The following is a 19,556-nucleotide window of genomic DNA, read 5'->3' on the forward strand; positions in this document are numbered from 1 at the left end:
GCGACGGCAAATTTCACTCTTTCAGCTATCTTGCTGCCTCTGCATGGAATAGCTTATCAGATGAATTAAGAATGTCAGACACTCTAGCAGCTTTTAAACGTGCCATTAGGAGTTATATATTTAGTGGGGATTAGTATATAATTATTAGCATTTTTATATGAGGTTTTATAAGAGTCTTTCGATTTTAAAATTATTGTCATTTGTTTGTAGTTATATGTTCGGAGATACAAGCACATCTAGTGCTATTCATAAATCCGAAGGGAAATAAAGTTTATGTATGTATGTATGTATTGTAATTTCCATTTGGAACTCAACGCAGCTAATATACGTTATGCTGAAGTTGAGGTGTGGCGCCGTTAGAGACGGTAAACACATGCAGCCATTTTCAAAATTCTAACTGAAGTAGAAATTAATTTTTCAGTTAATCGACGTCTTCCTTAGCGTTGCCGTCCCAATTGCTTAAGGTCCCTAGTCATTCCAGAACACACGAGGTGTCGAAGCTAGCAGAACATAAAATTACTAAAAAAATGTTTCCTTTATTTGATCGAATATTTGAAGGCGTTTGTAGTTGATAGCAAACACAACTTATCACGATGAAACAGCGCCACGAGCAAACTGCAGGGTCGAATCTAGAATTTTTAATTATTTCTTTCAAGCCTAAATAAGCTAGGAGAGAATTCGAGATGATGAAGTTAGCTGTATTTAAGGTGGAGTTGTAATATGCAGTCCTGGAGTGGGAACACTTTTGGTTTTAGCCAATTAGTGGAATCTCCAAATTTCTTGTGGGGGAGGATGAAGGGGCGGACACCCAGACGTTCTCCATGGATTCGCCAATGAAATCCCATTGGTCTCGTCATGCAACGCATTCCATCCAAACCGCTTGGCGTGACGCGATCAAACATCTTAAAGAAAGTGGCGTGTGAGAAAACCGTTCGCAGCTTGCTGTTCGCGTTCCACTGTACAGCAGTTCCTTTTTGGACAGTCAAAAAACAAACAAAAAAAAAAAAAACCGTTTAAACACAAACTTCTGTTCGCACTATAAATCGTCCGCTATTGCTGCGTTAACGAAAGAGATAAACAAGTTTGTTGTTGTAAAAAAGGACGATAACAGTTTTTCTGTTTTTGTTTCCCAAGACAATCGGCGACATGACTGGTAAAAGATATTTCGTGATTTTTTCCGGTCTAACTTCCGCGAGGATAAAATAGTAACAAAGCATATTAAAGAAGATGTGTTTTCTTGAAATGAAGTCAGCGAAAAGCAATAAAAATCAACGAGGGAGTAAGAGTATAAAAATTTCCGTCACATCTCAAACCCTAGTTCGTCGTTAGGAGCCTGGCTGGGGAGGGTGGTCTGTTATTCACAAGAGGTCGGATTTGAAGTCTAACTCTGAAGTGGTTTACTAGTCGCAATCCTTTGACAAATAAATCCGTAACCCAAACATGAAGTCTCAGTCGAAAACACTTATAGAAGTTGTCGCCCCTTCCTGAAATACTTTCCGGCAAAAGAACATTCTGGTCACGTTGAAAAGTTCCCCAAGGACATCTGCCTGTACTTCGATAAGAGTTTTGATCATCAAACTTGTTAGCCAGATAAAAGATTCCTAAGGGAACACAATTGTAGCAGAAACGCACCATTACCTGGCGAATGACTGAAACTTTGAAAACATTTCTACAATGGCGCACTTGATTCATACACGAAATGTTGTTTACAGTACTTCTCTTGAAGTACACGTGCAACTGATCTCGAGACCGCACTGGGAGAGAATTGTTTTTTGTAGTTTCACAGCCAGGTGTAACACCTTTCCTGTTTTTGAAGAAATGATTCAAGGATAATATAGGTAAACAGCAAAACACTAGTAAGACCAAAAAATAACCGCTGAACTTTGCTATGGAAGATAATTTTCGGCACTGCTCACCTGATTAGAATGAACGACTGACATGCACGTGATTTTCATGGGTTCGTGCAGAAATTCCTAACCGTGGCGCCATCCCACCCCCTATGAATATCCTTGCTACATCCCACGGGACTGATCTAGAATAGAAAGCCAACTCCCAAAAGGCATTTATTTGAACTAACGAAATTGCGGAATTTTTATAATTTTTTTTTCGAACTTTGAGACAAAAGTTAGAGGTAGAAATAAACGCAAGAAAACGTCAAAAGCTAGAAAATAAATTAAAAAATCAACCGCAACCAATGCAGGTTTTTTTTTTCGGTGTTTTAAATAATCAGGTCCCTGCACTGACCACGTCTGAAGCGTTCTGTTCGCACGTCAGCAGAATTCTTCCCAAAGAGACCTCAATAACCAAAAACAATAACTGGTTGGATTTAATTGCGATCAAATTTCTTTATGGGGGACAAGGAGGTCACTACAATTTGCTTCACTTTCAACATGTAGCTTTATAGTTGTTAGTAGAGGCGGCCATGGTGCCTAGGAGTTCAAACCCAACCGCGGCCTGAAATTTTTCAGACTTGCATTTCAACTTTTAAGACCTGTTGGTTACTCGTTACTACTTTTGATTGATTCCTTCCACTGGGCTTTTAGTCAATTTTCAACTTCTGATTCAAATGTTTTCTACTATATTTCTGAAATTCCTCTCTACTTTCCACTTAATCAAAATGTGTCGCAATTTTCGGGTAACAACAAGGACACCGTGTCTTCCCATTTGTCCCGCATCAAATTTAGTCCGTTCAAAGGTATGTCCAGTGCTCTCATGTTCCTTGAATGGCGTCCCTCTACTGTGGGTTAGTCTTGACAATCAAAATGAATGGAAACCTCTTATGTACCGAGTTTGCGCTTACCACTTTGAAGAATCTTGATAGCATTTCCCGGTACTCCTCGATCGAGTTTAATTTGCTCTTATTTCCAAAGTTTCTGGAGCACGTCGTCGTAGCAATTGTTGTTATTCGACCAATTTGTATACGGATGCAGTCAGTCGACGATAAATGTGCCAACCTCTAAACACCGGCAGCCACACCCAGTCGGGCAGACGTCCATTGTTTCGAACCACGTCATAAGATGGTATGTATGCCCGCCATGACCGCACGCCACACAGAAATTACTGGCGCCTTCAGAAACAAAAGAGAAAACAACATATCACAATCAAGGATTCCTGATCGCATGGATAAAATTCTATTTGTAGACAATCTATTTATCAGTGTTTTTTTTTTTTTTTGGGACTGTCCTTGATATTCTTTTCTCCCCCAAAAAGAAAGTCGAGCTGACAGTCCTTAAAGACTCTAAAAAGGAGAATCGTGACCACTACTCGTATCTTTAAGGGGTTGAATTGTTGATTTAATTTGAAATATAATTCCTCTTAGAATTTCTTTCGTATTTACCATGGCTGCGCTGCACATGGAAGACACGACTCACGCGCACGAAGGAAAGGCTATTGCACAAGGAGAGAGACGTACGAGGGCGGAGAAACGCGTGCCGTTTGACTCCAGGAAACTTAGAACAGGGATTTTGAGACGACTGGTACAAGAGTGAGACTACTTCTGGCCCATTTTAACATCAAACAATAATATGGAGAGCCCTTGTTCAGTATTTGACAAAAAAAACGCACAAACAAAGCGCCAGGAAAAAGAAACACCAAAATAAGGCACAAAGTCCTCGAGATGAAAAGCGGAAACAGTACGAAAGATTGTCGGTGAGTTTAGCGATTTCTTCTTTCATTTTCATGATAAAAACAAATTATCTTGCAATAATATGGAGAGCCCTTGTTCAGTATTTGACAAAAAAACGCACAAACAAAGCGCCAGGAAAAAGAAACACCAAAATAAGGCCCTTGTTAAAAAGTCTATGTTTTAGCTACCTCCTGTACATCCTAATATTTCAGTAATGCTACACTTGAACAAGGCATCACATCAGGAAACCGATGAAAAGGACTTGGTATCCGTCAAGGTCACGTTAGTCACGCACACGTCTTACACACATTACACAATCATCATCGCGGTATTTAACCGACTGTCAGTAAAATCCCCTTTACCTTACCTCTAACAGCCACATGACATATAACGCACTGAAAACCCAGCGCTTTGCAAGTGCCACACTGAGCTCCACGAAACATCTGAGGACAGTTGTAACAGCGGGTACTGAATTCTACGACCGAAAAGACAAAAAATATCATCAAAATGATATTTAATGATTTAACTATATCGTTTTCATGCAATTCCGCTTGCGAAGCGCGTTAGCAAAGCCTCATGTCTAAGAAAAATGGCATCTCGCCGAGTCAAGAAGAAACGTAAGTTAGCAAATATGCTACCAGCGGGGAATAAAATAAAGAGCCGTAAAATGAGCTCACTACAACTCCGCTTCCACTAAAACAGGGTTGCCACTCATAAGAACCCAAAAAATTCCCTGACTTTTCACTGACCTCAAAACATTTTTCACTGACCTTGAATTAAATTAATTATCAAACAGGCCAAATCCACTTTTACATTTCTCCATCGCTTTTAAGCTTTCTATCCGATTTCCTACACTCGATCGCCTACTTCACAAACCTTTGTGGAACCCTCAAAACAAAATTCCCTGACTTTTCACTGACGTTTTGCAAAATTCCTTGACTTTTCCATGACCTTGAAAAATTTTTGTTTTTCCCTGACTCTTCCCTGACCGTGGCAACCCTGTAAAAGGCTTGGCTAAATCTTTACGCTACCGAGACCAAAAAATACCCCTGGTCACTCACCTACTCCGCTGTGTGGTTTTTGAGGTTCACTTAGGAATTTGATGACTTCAGCTCTCTTGCCCAACAGATTCCAGCGGTACAAAACATCAGCATATTGGTTCATGTAATGATCGTGTAATTGAAGCTCTGAACTATCGACAAATCTGGAAAAGATTCCCAGTATTAGGCTATGTCAAGTAATTAGTTAGTTTCAAGTGACATCGCTGCTTGAAAAAGGAAATAATTACAATAGTCGAATGTGATGAGAAAATCATGGTCTGTAGAAAGCGGTTATGTCTTTGTCCATACCTGAGGTCTGGAATTTTGGTGAATAATTGTTTTATTAAAAACGTTAAATTAAATTATTAAATTTTATTAAATTTTTAGCTCTCTTTTGATTTTAAGCTGACACGTACGCTTACCATATTTGTAGATTATGGTATATTGGCTGATATACCATAATGGCTAAGCCAATAAAAAGTCTTGAATTGCATTATCCAATGATCTAGTTTTTAATAATATAAATTATAATAGATGGAAATATTAGGCACGACACCAAACGTCCACGGTGCCTCTCTCCAGCCAGGAGTAGGAATTGGTCCCAGCGAAGGAAAGAAAAAGTGGAAATATACTGAGAGGTTATTTGCGATGGACAAGCTCCCCATTCAAAAGGCGTAGCAACCTTTCTAGTCATTTCGTGCACAGTAAGTAGAATAAGCTCCAGATGAATAAAAGTGTTAAGTTTCTAATGAAACTGTGGTGCTGGGGAATTGCAAGATAATTTGTTTTTATCATGAAAGTGAAAGAAGAAATCGCTAAACTCACCGACAATCTTTCTCGTACTGTTTCCGCTGTTCATCTCGAGGACTTTGTGCTCGAATGAACACAGGCGGCGACCAGCCACCACTATAAGGAAATGAAATCTCGCTCCACTGCTCCTCCGCTGGTGACATATCAGCTGGCTGTTCTGTTATGACACCCCCGACAGATTTTGGCCTCTTGTTGGACTTTAAGACAAGATACGCAACAAGAGTAACAAATTCAACTTCACAGGTAATTGTTTAAGAAAATTTCTGAGGTTTTTCCGAATTCAAGTTTATCTATGAGGGTATCTTTGTCGTGTATTATCAACAGCTTAGATACTATTCGTCAATTACAACGTTTGTGGTCAAATTCTTCAGCAGGGAACGAAAGAACCCACTACTATCTTACATATTCCTTCGTAATTCAATTGGTAATGGCGCTCTACCGGTATCTGAGAGGAATGGGTTATAGCACCTCAATAAGCTAAATTTTTTTAACCGCTTGTTGTTCGGTAAATCATTTTTACTGTAGGAATCGTGTTACTTTGAAAATCCACGAGAGCCAGTTCGGGATGTCCGACTTCCGACTTTCGATTCTGGCATTTGCTTTCCTACTTTCGTTGAATCCTTCTAATATAGTTGTTATAATTAAATCATCTCAATTGTAACCAGTGCGTCTTCGTCATGCAAAATCGTAAAACGCCTCAGCAATATCATCCTCAATTCCGTCTTCAACTCTGTGTCACTCTGTTCGTGGCAAAAGACATGCAAAATTCTGACTTCTGCCCTTACTTATAGTTGCAATTCAAACAATATTTATTCAAAATTTAACCACCCCTCTCATCGCCGTCCCCCCCCCCCCCCAAAAAAAAAATTAAACCTTCCAGGCCCCCTCCTTCACACCTAATAACAGTGGCCACTTACTTGATAAGGAGTATCAGCGACTTGTGATGAGGACGAGCCATAAGTGAACAACTTGCTCGATGCAACGACTTCCGGCTTAAAGTCAACTTTAGGAGGTTTGAAGGGTTCTGGGAGGGAGGGGTGGGCCAGAACACATGCCAGCATTCCTAACATCTGAATGTCCCGGATGCCCAAGTAATAATCCATTCTGTTGATAGGAAAGTGGTAGATGAGCTGCTATCTTTGAGCTCCGTGTTTTGTTTGAGGAAAGTCGGAGCATGAATATCTCGGTGAGTCTGTGCTTGCCATCTTCGTTGCCAGATGAAACAGGCTCTGGTTTTCGATTGGCATGTTTTCGTAAATGGTAGATATCCTCGTGATGTCTTAGTATTTAGAGGAAGTCATTTTGTGTTAGTTGTTAATTGAGGATCGCTTAGCAAGAATGAATTGTTTACTCACAGGGATTTGATCATTTTCCGTCCAAATGGATGTAGTGCCCAGGGCGTCTCATCCATCGAATCAGTGGGCGCGAGCTTCTTATCGAGGACTGAACTCAAAAGCGACCACGTCTGTACCAGGTCTTTGCGGCCAGTTGTCATAGCAGCTGCCAGATTCTTTTTACATATTTCAGTGATTTTCTTTCCTTCCAGCCTTGAAAACAACATGGTAAAATTTCTTAACTTCAAAACTTTTAGTATACTTATGTGCATCTTACCAGATCAGATCTGTTTCCGAGAATTTTAACGCATTTGTTACAATGGATTTGAAATACTATCGTTTACATTCAAAGCATCTCTGCTTCTCTCGCAACGATGGTAGCAAGGCTAAGCAATTATGACTGTTCATGAATTGTTGATCTAAGGTGTTTTGTGTACCTTCTCACTACTTTTTTTCTGCACAATACGGAAATTAATCGGTCGAACTTACGTGTAGGCTTGTCCCAATGACTGGTGGATGGGCATCAAAGCACTGACGTCACGAATCACAACGGGGCCAACATCGCTACTCCTTGAGGTCACTCCACCGTACTTCTGTGCATCATGTAAATCACCTTGCTGCTTGAAACAACACAATAAGTCAACGGTGATGAATTTGTAACTTCTTTTCACCTTTAAAGGGCAAATTTAAGAGACCGGGAATGATAATAAATTGAAAATAATACATGGACATGCGTAGATATGGTTTTTCTCTTCGAGGGTTCTGTTGGATTTCTCAAAAATGAATGCAGCAAACGAGTGAGATATCGAGTTGAACGCGAGAAGAGAAATTCCACATCTAAAAGCAACCATTATATTATTTTGATTATTATGTAAACACCACAGGCCTTTACTGACAAGAAGCATCTACTTTATTAATGAATGAGTGGCACAAAAGGCGAGTGATGTATCAGCAGCTGATTGGCAATATCAAACACACGTAGAATTTATCGTAATTTTACACGTGCGCAGTTGCGGCTTTTCTCGGAGCTGGATATCCTTTTAAAACAGCGTAATTTGTATTATATTATATTTGGATGAAGGCGAGTCAATTTAAAACTTAATAACGTAAGAAATTCAATAGAGAATTATGGGTTAGTAAGATCACGATAGTAACAGGCGCACTTTCCCGGCATTTTGCCATCCCTGCTACCCTACAATCCACAAAACAGAAGGCGCATTTCTGCTCACCTGGTTTAACGATCTGAACATCATGTTCCTTGCAGACGATTGTTGTCCGAATGCACCGAATGTAGGTCTGTACTTCTGAAGCGAGCTGTTTGTGAGAGGAGGGAGAGCTGGGCCGCCACTGGGGCGAGAGCTGTACGCAGAAAAGGCCGACAGGGACCTGTACAAGGAAAATAAGAACGCAAATGAAAAGTTAGAAATAGCCCGGATGTAAAACCCATCTCGTGTATTTTTTTTTTGAGGAGTGATACCTTGGCCCATTCAAAGGTTCCTTTGAGATGATTTTAATTTAGATCAATGGTTTAAGGAGAGAAATTATAAAAGTCAGACATATCAAAAATTCAATGGTTGCTTTCCACTGTGAGTCGAGGCTGGTAGCAATCAAAGAGGTTAAATAAACATTTCTAGGAGAGAACGAGGGGAGAGGAAAGTAGGAGGGAAGAACAGGGGGAGGAGAGAACGGGAGAGGAGGAAAGTAGGAGGAGAGAACAGGGAGAGGAGAAAACGGGGTGGGGGAAAACGGGGGAAGGGGGAAATGGGAAATGGGAGGGACGAGATAGGCTGCATAGCGATGAGGACGCGTTATTTTGAAGAAGTTTCCCGAGATATTGGTTCAAAATTCTAGATTGGATCGAACCACACGCAGGTGTGCACACTACAACGTGGTTAGTAGAAACTAGACGCAAATCCGAGAACTGATAGGCTAGGGCTGATAAACGGGTGTTAAACTTACTCTAAAAGAGAGAGTCGAATGGTGCGCATTTCAGATAAACACAGTATTCCTTCTCCCGATTTCGAAATATCATCCTGAAACAAACACATTCACTGAAAACTACCAGTTATGTCAGGCGTCCATTACTCCTGGGGATAAGTAGTACCTGGGAGTTGGCTCTCCACCAGACCCCACACGGCCACTATATCTTCCCGGTAAATTGAAGCACACAAGTAACCCTGAAATAAAAATGATGATAATGGTAGAAGTAGTGTCTACTTACTCACAACATAAAAATTTACATAGCTAACGTCCCAAAGTGAAACATTAGGGACCTTACGCAACCACGACGGCGACGGCAAAGTGGACGTGGAAAAACAAGAGATCTAATTGGCAGAACAACAGCTCAGCACGTGTGTTTTGAAACTTTGTACATTTCTTAGCCGTCCTATGCAAAACAACAACGTTAAATTGCCAAAATTTGCGTCTTCTGCGAACCGAAACCACGACGGCACATTATTTTAATTTCCATTTGAAACTCAACGCTACTTTTATACGTCATGCTGAAGTTGAGCTGTGGCGCTGTATGAGACAGTAAGCTCCTGCAACCATTTTTGAAATTCTAACTAAGAGTAGAAATTCATTTTTTAATCGAAGTCTTCCTTGGCGTTGCCGTCCTGATTGCGTAAGGTCCCTATTTTAAAGTAGCAAAGACTTAAAAAAATAGTAAAAACATGTAAAAAAACAAAATTAAACTTACTACGCTGCCTTGTATTTGAAAATTGGGCGATTTAAAAAAGAATTTTTAAAATGGCCTGTATCAACTTTGGAGCAATAACATAATTCGTTTCTAAAATTATATTTTGTCTCCTTTTTCTTGGGGATTAAATTTCTAAGGGGATGAAAATCCAACTTTGCCAAGTTTTTGCACTGTTTTCCCAGCAGATTATGTCCGTTGATGGCCCTAGATATATATTTACAACAACATTGACTTTATTTTTTTTTAAAATGAAAGAAATAAAGGCTTTTGTAGCCCGCAGTTAGCAAAGCTATTCTAGGCGGGCTACCTAAACAGACACTGTATAGGCTCACACACACACACACACACACGCACACACACACGCAACAATGAAATAAATAAATAAATGAGCAAATAAAAATAAATAATAAATAATAGTAGTAAAATCATGTTAAAGGTTTTAACTGAGCCAGTCACACAAGGGAGTTTTTAACAGGTCAAAGAGAAAGCTAATCAGTTGAAATACAAATATAAGCTAGAAAGGTCAAGGTAGCGCAAGTCAACATTCATCTCCTCAATTTCAAGAATTTTCAAAAGCAAGTGAGTTAGCTCACGTTTAAAAGGTGCTTTCTTTAGCTTACGAATTTCAGGGGGGATGCCATTCCATATTTTCGCACCAACTCTAGAAAAGGAAAACAACTGATGATTTGTTCTCGCCTGTTTTATATAAAAGCTTCCAGCTACTGAGAAACGAGTAGAGTAGGAATGAACCTGTTCAGAGTGAGTAAAAAGTTCAGAAATATTGAGAGGAGCACAGCAATTTTTGATGTCATGTAACAAAGAGGCAACCAATTTGAAGTAAAGCATTTTTATCGGTAGAATTCCCGAACGACTAAAAAGAGGAGCACTGTGAGATGTATAATCGGAAAAGTGCATTATTTAGGCTTACGACACCTCTACTACCAATGATAATAATGATAATAACACTAATAATAATAATAATGATAATAATGATGATGATAATGATAATTGGATAAACAAATTTTCTCGTGACAAGGACAAAGGAACAAACAAACAGGGCTCTGATCAAATTGTACAACCTGTGCAAGAGCAAACGATCCACTGAATACAAAGCAAAACACGTCTTTTTTTGTGATTGACTCCTGACCGATTCAAGAGAAACCTACGAGATTTCAACAGCGTCTCAAAACGAAGAAACTTTGAAGCAAAAACTGTCTGGATGTGCGGATTTTAAACAAAAAAAAGAAAAATTCGGCTTCTCAGTGATGTTGTGATAAAACATGCCATAAAAAGCACGTGATGTACCCCTTTACTTACCACATGCACAAAATTTTGCACCAGAGGTGCGAGGGAAAGGAATGGCTGCGTCCGAATAGCTTCCATACGAGACTGGGTCTAGTCTCCCATGGATCGGCGACGCAGGCCGGAATGGGTCCATGGGTAAATCTTCTTGAAGCTAAATTGACGAGATTAAAAAAAAATTATTAAGTCATGGATTGCTCATCTCAATACAATTTCAAAAGACTATTCTCAGACGTAAAGATTGTAAAAATTTAGTTTTAAGATGTTGAGCATAATTAGTAACATGACACTCCATGACAGTTGACGCACCTATTTTGACTAAAGGTAGTTAAAGCCATTTTCTGATTAAAACTTTAGTCTCGTGCCTCTTTGCCCTTTAACTCCCGGAAGTGATTCACAGGTAACTTCTATCCTTAATATCCATACATCAACCAGCAAACAGGTAATGAGAATACTCAAACTTATCAGGTAAGACTTGTTATCTATCTAATTTGGATATATCAACAAAGTTGAAATGGTAAATTGGCCACCATAACGATTACAAAAGCTGACGTTTCGAGCGTTAGCCCTTCGTCGGAGCGAGTAGAGGAATTGTGGGTTGTGTGTGCTTTTAAAGGCAGAAAATGGAGCTACGTTATTGGTGGGAACATGGCAACGAGAAAAACATGAATAAATTAGTGGAATGAAAAGCGTTCGTTGATCCCTATGGGATTTAGACTGCCGGTTTGAAAGATGAGCTTTTGTTCAAGAGTTTTACGGCTTTCTTTTGTTATCTATATGTCTGGCTATAAATGAAAGGAAAACTATATACAAAAAGTTCCCTGCTCACCGTTAATTCTTCAAGATGGCTGACGAGTTGTCTGAGGCATGGTTCAAGACACGTTTGGTTTGACTTCACATGCGTCTGAGCAGTCTCACGTAAAGTCTGAAAGGAAACGAATACACCCTAACATCAGTATGCATATTCTCCATACTGTTCTCTATACATTTCCTTTGGTAATGACAAGGAGAATTAGCTAAACAATCAAAGCCTCTCAGGTTGACGAGCATTTTCTTTATTCTCATGATCTTAATAAATTATTCAGCCGTAGTAAGGATAAATTACATGCTGGTCACTCAAGATTCAAACATTTAATTGTTAAAAAGTAAAAAAGAGCGAGTCAGCGCTGAAAACGCCAGCGTCTGAGTGGACTCGAAGTAGGGTGCTGCGACTTTTCTATACTCCGTCTTGGATTCCAATACAGTGGAACCCCCTCTAAACTGGACTCTCATTATATCTCATCACCGGATTTTTTTAAGCAAAATAACTTATTTTTGTAGGTCTCTGTCTTTGTGACGTTTTTTAGGTTTCCATCGTGTAATAAAGTTTGACTTCAGCATTTACTCATTCTCGACACTAACTTTTCAACTTACTAGCCAAGTGGCTAGTGACAACTTAGTTGTTACGACAATTTCAGTTTGTTTACTAGCCAAACTGGCTAGTGGAAATCGAAAACCACTAGCCCGGCAAAACTGAATTCTACTAGTCTGTGGCTAGTAGGCTACCGTTTGTGTCGAGCCCTGATTCTTGCACAAATTCAACCCTCTGAGTGACTAGCATTTCATTTCTCCCTCCAGTATTACCCCTGAATCAAACATTATTAACGTCTGGAGAATGAAGGAAATGTCACCAACTAAGAAGCTCTTGATTGTTCAACAAATTCGCGTTGTCAGCATCCTAGTATCGACAGTTAGAGACACTTCAAGTATATCTGCGATCTATCTCCTTCAAAACAAAGCTTTCTCACGTGTTATGATACAGAATATGCAACAGTCATAACAGAGAATTTCTTCCTTGATATCCCAGCTTACCTTCATTAGCTTGGTTTTAGTACTGAGGTCAATGGAGGAGTCAGGCGTAAACTCAAATGATGGTATGGCATTATTGGGATAGTGAGCTGGGAAGTTTATTAATAACGATACAACATTACGGCCATTGGTAACGTTCACCGTACAGCTCCTGTGTCCAGCGTCCATCTGAAAACAAAGAACAATCACCTTGACTGAACAGCCTCGTTCACAAGACAGGAAACGCGATGGTCAGGAGGTGAGCTTTCTATATCGAGAGGTTTTAGTTCGAGCCCTGGTCAGTTTGTTAAGTTGCGTCCTTAGGAAAGACACTTTAATCTCATTGTCTCTCTTTAAAAAAAAAAAAAAATCAAATGAACCCTTAAACTCCCATATGCTAACAAGTAACTTTCCCTCGCAACCTCTTTCTACATCCTTATGAGTAAGGCAAGAGTATTTGGAAAGATATGGATGTGTATTGATATAGTCAGGAGAAAATTACATGTTTAGGGCAGGTTTCAATAAGTATCGTAAGTAATCTTGGTTTTGCTTTACTTCGCTTTATGATTGGTCCTGAAAACTCGCGCCACTCTTTTAATCAATCAGGTGCAAACCAAGCAAACCTAAAACCAATCACGACTAATCACGACTTGGTCGCCTGCGCTTTGCTGCGTTTTCCCGCGCTTTCGGCAGTTTGGTCGATTTACTCTGAGTTCTCAATGGCTCATAAAGGAATTTTCCTTTCTTCTGATTGACCGAGGCGATCACTTTGGTTTCACAACGCTTATCGGAAATAGCTCTATCAGTTTTAACGTTCAAGAGCTGGTGGGATTTACACTCACCTGTTCAACAATTACATTTGGATAGTTAACGTTAATAAGCGCAAACTCCTGCTGTAAAGTGTGTGGTTGTGCAGCCATGACAGGGATCACATCAGCCGAACCAATAATAACAGACTCTGATATGGCGGATTCAATCAAGTCGTCGCACATGGTGGGACTTGTTGTGCCCGTGGTTTCAGAAGGAAAATTGGCTGTAACATCTCCACTACAGGCCTATTAGTGAGTGAAGTGGAACAACTCTTGATTGGATATCGAAAAATTCAGGATATCTCAACTAAGCTACATATTTTTTTTTAATCTTACCATGATCCATTTAGACTCCATTGCCCACATTCGCAAGGTTTGGTCTTTGGCCCAGGTGATGAGTTGAAACTGTTCCTCATCTGGGGTAGAAATCACTCATGTCATGCATTGGCATTTAGGGGATAGAAACAATTTATAGAGAATGGCAGCAATACTAGTCTAAATACCACTTTGGACTACAAACAAAGTTATTTCAAACACATTAAAAGAAAAGAATGACTTGTGAGTCCTGTCCAGAAGGTATTTTGTGTATTCCTCCCTCCCTATCACAGCTCTTCCCATAATAGTTTCACCTTCCATTATTTGAGATCTCCACTGGAATTCCAAAACAACATCACTGTGACCAACAAATGTATTCACTGGGGATGGCACGGGTGAGCTGATGTTCAGTATATTCCACAAAGATAAGCTATTTTCTCCTCGCCTCAGTGGAGGGACAGTGACAGTTACAAGGCCTTCACCAAATGGCTGGAAAGAAATTGAAAAAACTTTAATTGACAGACAAAGCAATATTTTCTATATTAATTTCCAGTGATTTTGACATGCAAATTAAGTTGGCTCCCCCTTCTAGCTCACAGGGTTTAAAGAGTACATCTAAAAAGATCAGCAGACTTTTCTGACTTTTGTACAGGATTATAGTAATTGTGATTAAAATGCATCCCCTCTGACTCTAATGTTGCTTTAGGTGGATATCTGTAAATTGTATCATTCCAACAATCATTGAAAAGGGGACTGTCTCAAAAAGACAATAGAGTACTAATTGGTGGAAAGATTGTTTCTCTTTTCTTGATGACAAGTGCATTCGAGATGTAGTGACCCTTCAGTGACAGATTGACTATTTATCACACGGAGTATTTTTTCTGTAGTTCACTCTGGCAGTAATGCTGGAATGTGTAGCCATATACTGTATTTACCCTAATATTTTCATAAAAAAAAGTTTTCACAGAAAAAAACATGTCAATGCTTCCTACAATATTTATTGAGATAACCATACCTATATTACAAAAACTTTGAAATTACTTGTATACTCCTGATAGCCAACTTATTACAAAAAGTTGAAAATGATAACAAACAGCCTTGCAAAAAAAAGAGTTTCTACATGAAAAAACCTTTGAAGTCATACTCTGAAAAAGTTGGTCGAAATCAAGTTCACGATTATTTATATTGTCCTCTGTCAAATTGTAAGCCATATCATCTTTGGAACCCTGATTTTCATGGTTATTTTTATAGAAATAAACTGTGTATTATACACACAGGTAAACACAGTACTGTGTTGTTCCAAGAATCTATATGACATTTATTTCATGACAACAAGATTTTTCCACAAAAAAATTTGAAAAATTGACTGCAGCCCTTACTGTGAATCTGGCCCGCCAGACAGGGGAATTTGCCTTCAGCTGGTATTCTGGTTGCCGAGGGTTTTCTGTATTCCACAACTGAGAAGAAGAAAAAACTTCAGATGTGAACAACTGTCTCAAAGGTTTAATGGAGCTACGCCAAAGCATTTTATAACATAACCAAAGTAAAACGCACGCTCTGATTGGTCAATTTAGCATCCCCCATTTGCCCATGGGTGTACGCTGCTGACGTGAGCAAATGCAAAGACTATGTTTCCGCGCGCGCTTGTTTTTTCTGGTCACGTAAGATTTATTAAATAAAAGGGAACTCTTTAGCTACAATGTATCAATGTTATGTTATAAAACAAATGGTAAACCCCACAGCGTACACTATTCAGTTATGGATGCACTTGGGAGGTTTGCTAAGCACTCAAGAAGCTAGAGTTGCTCTCGGCTATTGCCTCGAGCGACTCTTATGCTTCTTTTGTGCTTAGCAACCTCCCGTGTGCATCCATAACTCAATAGTGTACGCTGTGGTGTTTACCATTTGTTAATCGAGTATGTTTAAAATACCACAAGGAATTCCTTTTACAGATGAAAAAACTTTGAACACCAAAAAGGTATAAATAAAAATATACAACAAATCAAAAACAAAACAGGACAGTTAACTCTTTACACCATACCATCAGTATGCGCATTCTCGATATTGTTCTTCATATGTTTCCCATGGTATGGTGAAGGACATTTTATTTAAAAATCAAGAGCTGCTCTTGATGTTTGATTATGAAGTGATACTATAGGCTGGGGCAAAATTAGACCCTTGTCACCAGAGGGTTGAGGACTGACCAAAGTGAAGATTTACATGGATTGCAAAAAATTTAGGCTTAAGTTTTCTGGTGGGACCAACTCCACTTATAAATGTGACAATGCTCTTTAATTCAAACATTTGACATTTGAGCACATGATTGTTCATGGAAAGGGACCTATTGCAAAATTAACACAACTTTAAGACTGACCTTGACAAAAGTGTCATTGCTGCAGGTTGCGAGTGTTGTTCCACTGGAGCGAGACCAATCTAATCCATGAATCTTAGAAAGGTGGGCTGTGACATACACCACAGGGGTGTTACCTTTCTATAAAAATGATGCAACTGATAATTAGTCTGCTTCCAAAGACCACTTAGTTGTTAAATATCATCAACAATAATTACACAGTATGTAAATGCTATTACTTTAGTTTATTTTTTGTGGTGAAATTGAAGTTACAACTCAGTTTAATTTAGCAGAGTGTCATATGGAACAGTTATTTACCAGCAGTTGGGGGTACACTGTTTATTTTACCACAATGAATGAACACACCCTCTTTAATGTTATGGAAGTCATTGTCCCCATTAGAACAGTTCTTCTCATGACTGCTCGCATGTTGTGATAAAAAAACATTTGCAGGCCAACCAACATCATATCAATGGGGATTTATCCTCTGAAAATTGGGTGAGGGAAAGACACATTATCGTCAATGAAATATCAGTACCCTAAGATCCCAGATTCTCACATCTCCCTCATGGCTGGTGGCAAGCACATGTCGATTTACTCTGTTCCATTTGACTTGAGAAGCTCCAACTGACATGAAATGACATTAATAAATCTCTGATGAAAATTAATCCAGTTAAAGTTAACAAATTCTTCAAGGTAAATAACTCTTCTCTACGATCTAATCATTCTATAATAATAATCAAAGTACTGTCAATTATAACTGAAATATTTTCAAGATGACATAATTATCTAGTCTACACATACCAATGGCCTGAAGTGAGCTGGCTGGCTTTTTTGCGTCCCTGTAAACAGTACAGAAGGGCAAATACATGCAACAACTTGCCTTATAACAGTGAAAGGGCTACATAAATGGGATAACAGCTCTACAACGTCTCATACATTTTTTACCCCTAAAATCTCATTAGTAACTCTCCTTACTGTCTGTTATACAATTCTTCTGATGTTTGTTTGGAGAATTTGGTATTAGATCAACTAACAATCCCCTAATTGATATTTTTCTTCACTCTCATCAACTATCTGCTTGACACTGTATTGATATTGTAAGGAAAAATTCTTTCTTGATCACTCATGGGAGTTAAAAGGTCAAGTCACTAAGAGAGCAGACTAACTTATCTTTAAGGTGATTATCTAATATTCTCACATGTAGTTCCATAATCACAAACACTGCCGTACCTCAAGTCCCAAATATAAATAAACTGGTCCATTGAGCAAGTGGCAAGAAGCTGAGGGTCAAACCATGACCAGTTCAAGTCACTAGAATCAAACAAATCAATTAGTTCTTCAGTGCTCTCCATTTCAAGTGGTAACTGGTAAAATTTACTGCAGGTAGGTCCTCTTAATACACCTAATAATTGCGTAGAATTTTCAAAATTTCAACAGCTTAAAGGATTCCTCTAAGACTTAACAGGTGAGTCAAAATTTTGATTCAGAAAGCAGTGAAACTTGTTTTTTACTCTGTAGCCAAGATAAATTCTGGAATGTTACAAGGCAAGTAAATATCAAATACTTCAAATTGTGTAGTAACATGGAAGAAGGAGGTAGCAGGCCAACCCACAGACCCTCCCTCTAGGTCCAACACCATCACTCTAGGTCCAAAACTGCTTTAACTCAAAACAGTGCAGTTAAAATGAATTTTTTTGCCATTTACTTTCATTTTAATTGTCTTAGATCTTTTCTTACAAAGATAAATATTGATATTGTTAATAAGTCTGGAACAAAGAGTGAATTCAAAGAAACAAAAGGCAGGTACCTTATTGATCTTGTGTGACCCCTTAGAATGTGTTGTTGTGCATTATTGCCATCTCTCCACGACCAAATCTCTGTTTTTTGGTTGGACTGCAGGTACAACAATAAATTTCAGAAAGCAGAGGGTAACTTAATCTTTTAACTAAAAAATGAAATAAATCATTGCATAAATACAATATAAAAAAAACTCAATAGTATTCATATAATATTCAGAATCTTTTATCATTAGTTATAATAATAATAATACCAGTAATAATAATAATAATATAATGTATAAATACAGATATAATAATGGTCAAAATTACTGTATACAAAAAAGAGAACACTCACTGCATAGGCAAATATGTGAGCATGTGTTAAATGAGGATTCCATTCCACAGCACCACATTCCCATTTGCTGTTCCTCGAAACCTTTTTAGTGATCGTGTGAGGAGCATTAAGGTCAATGAATGCTAAACCTTTACGTCTGTGCGAAAACACATAAAAGACACTTTTGAAATCTATGGAAAAATTAGATCTCTTCTCTCTTTTTTCCTCTTTTTGATTTTTACTTTTTTATCCAGACTGACTATGTATTTTGTAACTTGATGATTAAATTTAAGGCAAACTCCATGAAAGCTTCATGACAACCCTGTGAAAGCAGGGTGGTATTCAGCAGTAATATTGGTATCAAGAGGGGCCCTGCATCAACTCAAATAATTATAATAAATGATTGGTGACTGATTTCTTCAGTGATCGCAAATTTTGACATTTGTACACAAAGCTTGTAAATAATGTTTCTTTTATGATTTACTTTGAATTTATTATCAATCATTCTACCTCTGCAATCTTAAAACAAGATTGATAAGTGAGAGAGCATTTAAATGTTTTGGTGCATTTAAAGCACATGTGCGATCACAAACTGAACGAAACATGCAAAACACAAAAACGCCAAGGGCTGTAAGGAAGAACCGCAAAATATCAACTATTGGAAAAAGTTACTTACGATCCTAAAACAGAAAACTGGCCCGTACAATCCACAGCCATGACTGTAGCCTAGAAGGATAAATGTTCCCTGGTAAGTAAACTTTTGGAGTATTTAACGAAAGTTTTAATTTATGGCTCACTTGCACAGTTGCTACCAGAAGTAATTTATTCCCAAAATTTATCGAGACAGTTGAGGTAGGAGATTTTTAACAGGTGACTGGAAAATTAATTAGCATGAAAAGGCAGACTCACTAGCAGTCCGCTTGTCGAGGCAGATTAATCAGGGGGCGAGCGTAACATTAATAATTTCAGTCGTCTGCCTAAACAGTACGTAATCAGATCAACCAACTTATTGATTGATGTGCAAGACACCCCAACGGAATCACCCTGAATGTACTCAGCCTAGATAATAACTGCTATTGCTACTATGCAGGAGGCAAATAGTGACATTATTTCCGGTAAAAAAGAAACCTACGGGCAAGTCTTTGTGTGGTGCGACGAGATCTTGGTAAGCCGCCATCTTGAATTGACTCATGTGAAAATCCGCTGATCAATGTTGTGGTAGTACAGGCTCGATACTATCATCGAGTTAACGGCGACGTTCAGCAACGGCCTCCGACGATATCCGAGAAGAATTCGTCGGAAGAATTTGGGGTGCAGGAATTTCGGAGCGG

General features: G+C 38.7%; 1 protein-coding gene across 2 annotated transcripts; it reads right to left on the reverse strand.

Annotated features, from left to right (window-relative positions):
• Window positions 1-516: 516 nt before the first annotated feature.
• On the reverse strand, window positions 517-19,460 carry LOC111343985 (GATOR2 complex protein WDR59). 2 transcript variants are annotated; one of them, XR_015998708.1, is made up of 25 exons: window positions 19,358-19,460; window positions 18,902-18,951; window positions 18,247-18,382; window positions 17,921-18,006; window positions 17,344-17,424; window positions 16,915-16,952; window positions 16,649-16,737; window positions 16,135-16,251; window positions 15,140-15,217; window positions 14,075-14,249; window positions 13,782-13,861; window positions 13,479-13,691; window positions 12,661-12,825; window positions 11,639-11,734; window positions 10,825-10,963; window positions 8,914-8,986; window positions 8,039-8,195; window positions 7,299-7,426; window positions 6,831-7,022; window positions 6,393-6,579; window positions 5,491-5,672; window positions 4,687-4,829; window positions 3,993-4,100; window positions 2,801-3,067; window positions 517-1,601 (listed from the first exon to the last, which is right to left on the reverse strand). XR_015998708.1 is itself a non-coding variant. In XM_088753295.1 (24 exons), exons 1-24 carry the CDS (start codon window positions 19,415-19,417, stop codon window positions 2,931-2,933), a joined length of 2,910 nt encoding a protein of 969 aa, XP_088609421.1. In that variant the 5' UTR covers window positions 19,418-19,460; the 3' UTR covers window positions 2,051-2,930. The 2 variants fall into 2 exon arrangements, 1 of the variants encoding a protein (XP_088609421.1); XM_088753295.1 differs by lacking the exon at window positions 517-1,601 and having other exon boundaries at window positions 2,051-3,067.
• Window positions 19,461-19,556: the final 96 nt, after the last annotated feature.

This window comes from Stylophora pistillata, chromosome 3, assembly GCF_964205215.1.
Source record: "Stylophora pistillata chromosome 3, jaStyPist1.2, whole genome shotgun sequence".
NCBI lineage: Eukaryota > Metazoa > Cnidaria > Anthozoa > Scleractinia > Pocilloporidae > Stylophora > Stylophora pistillata.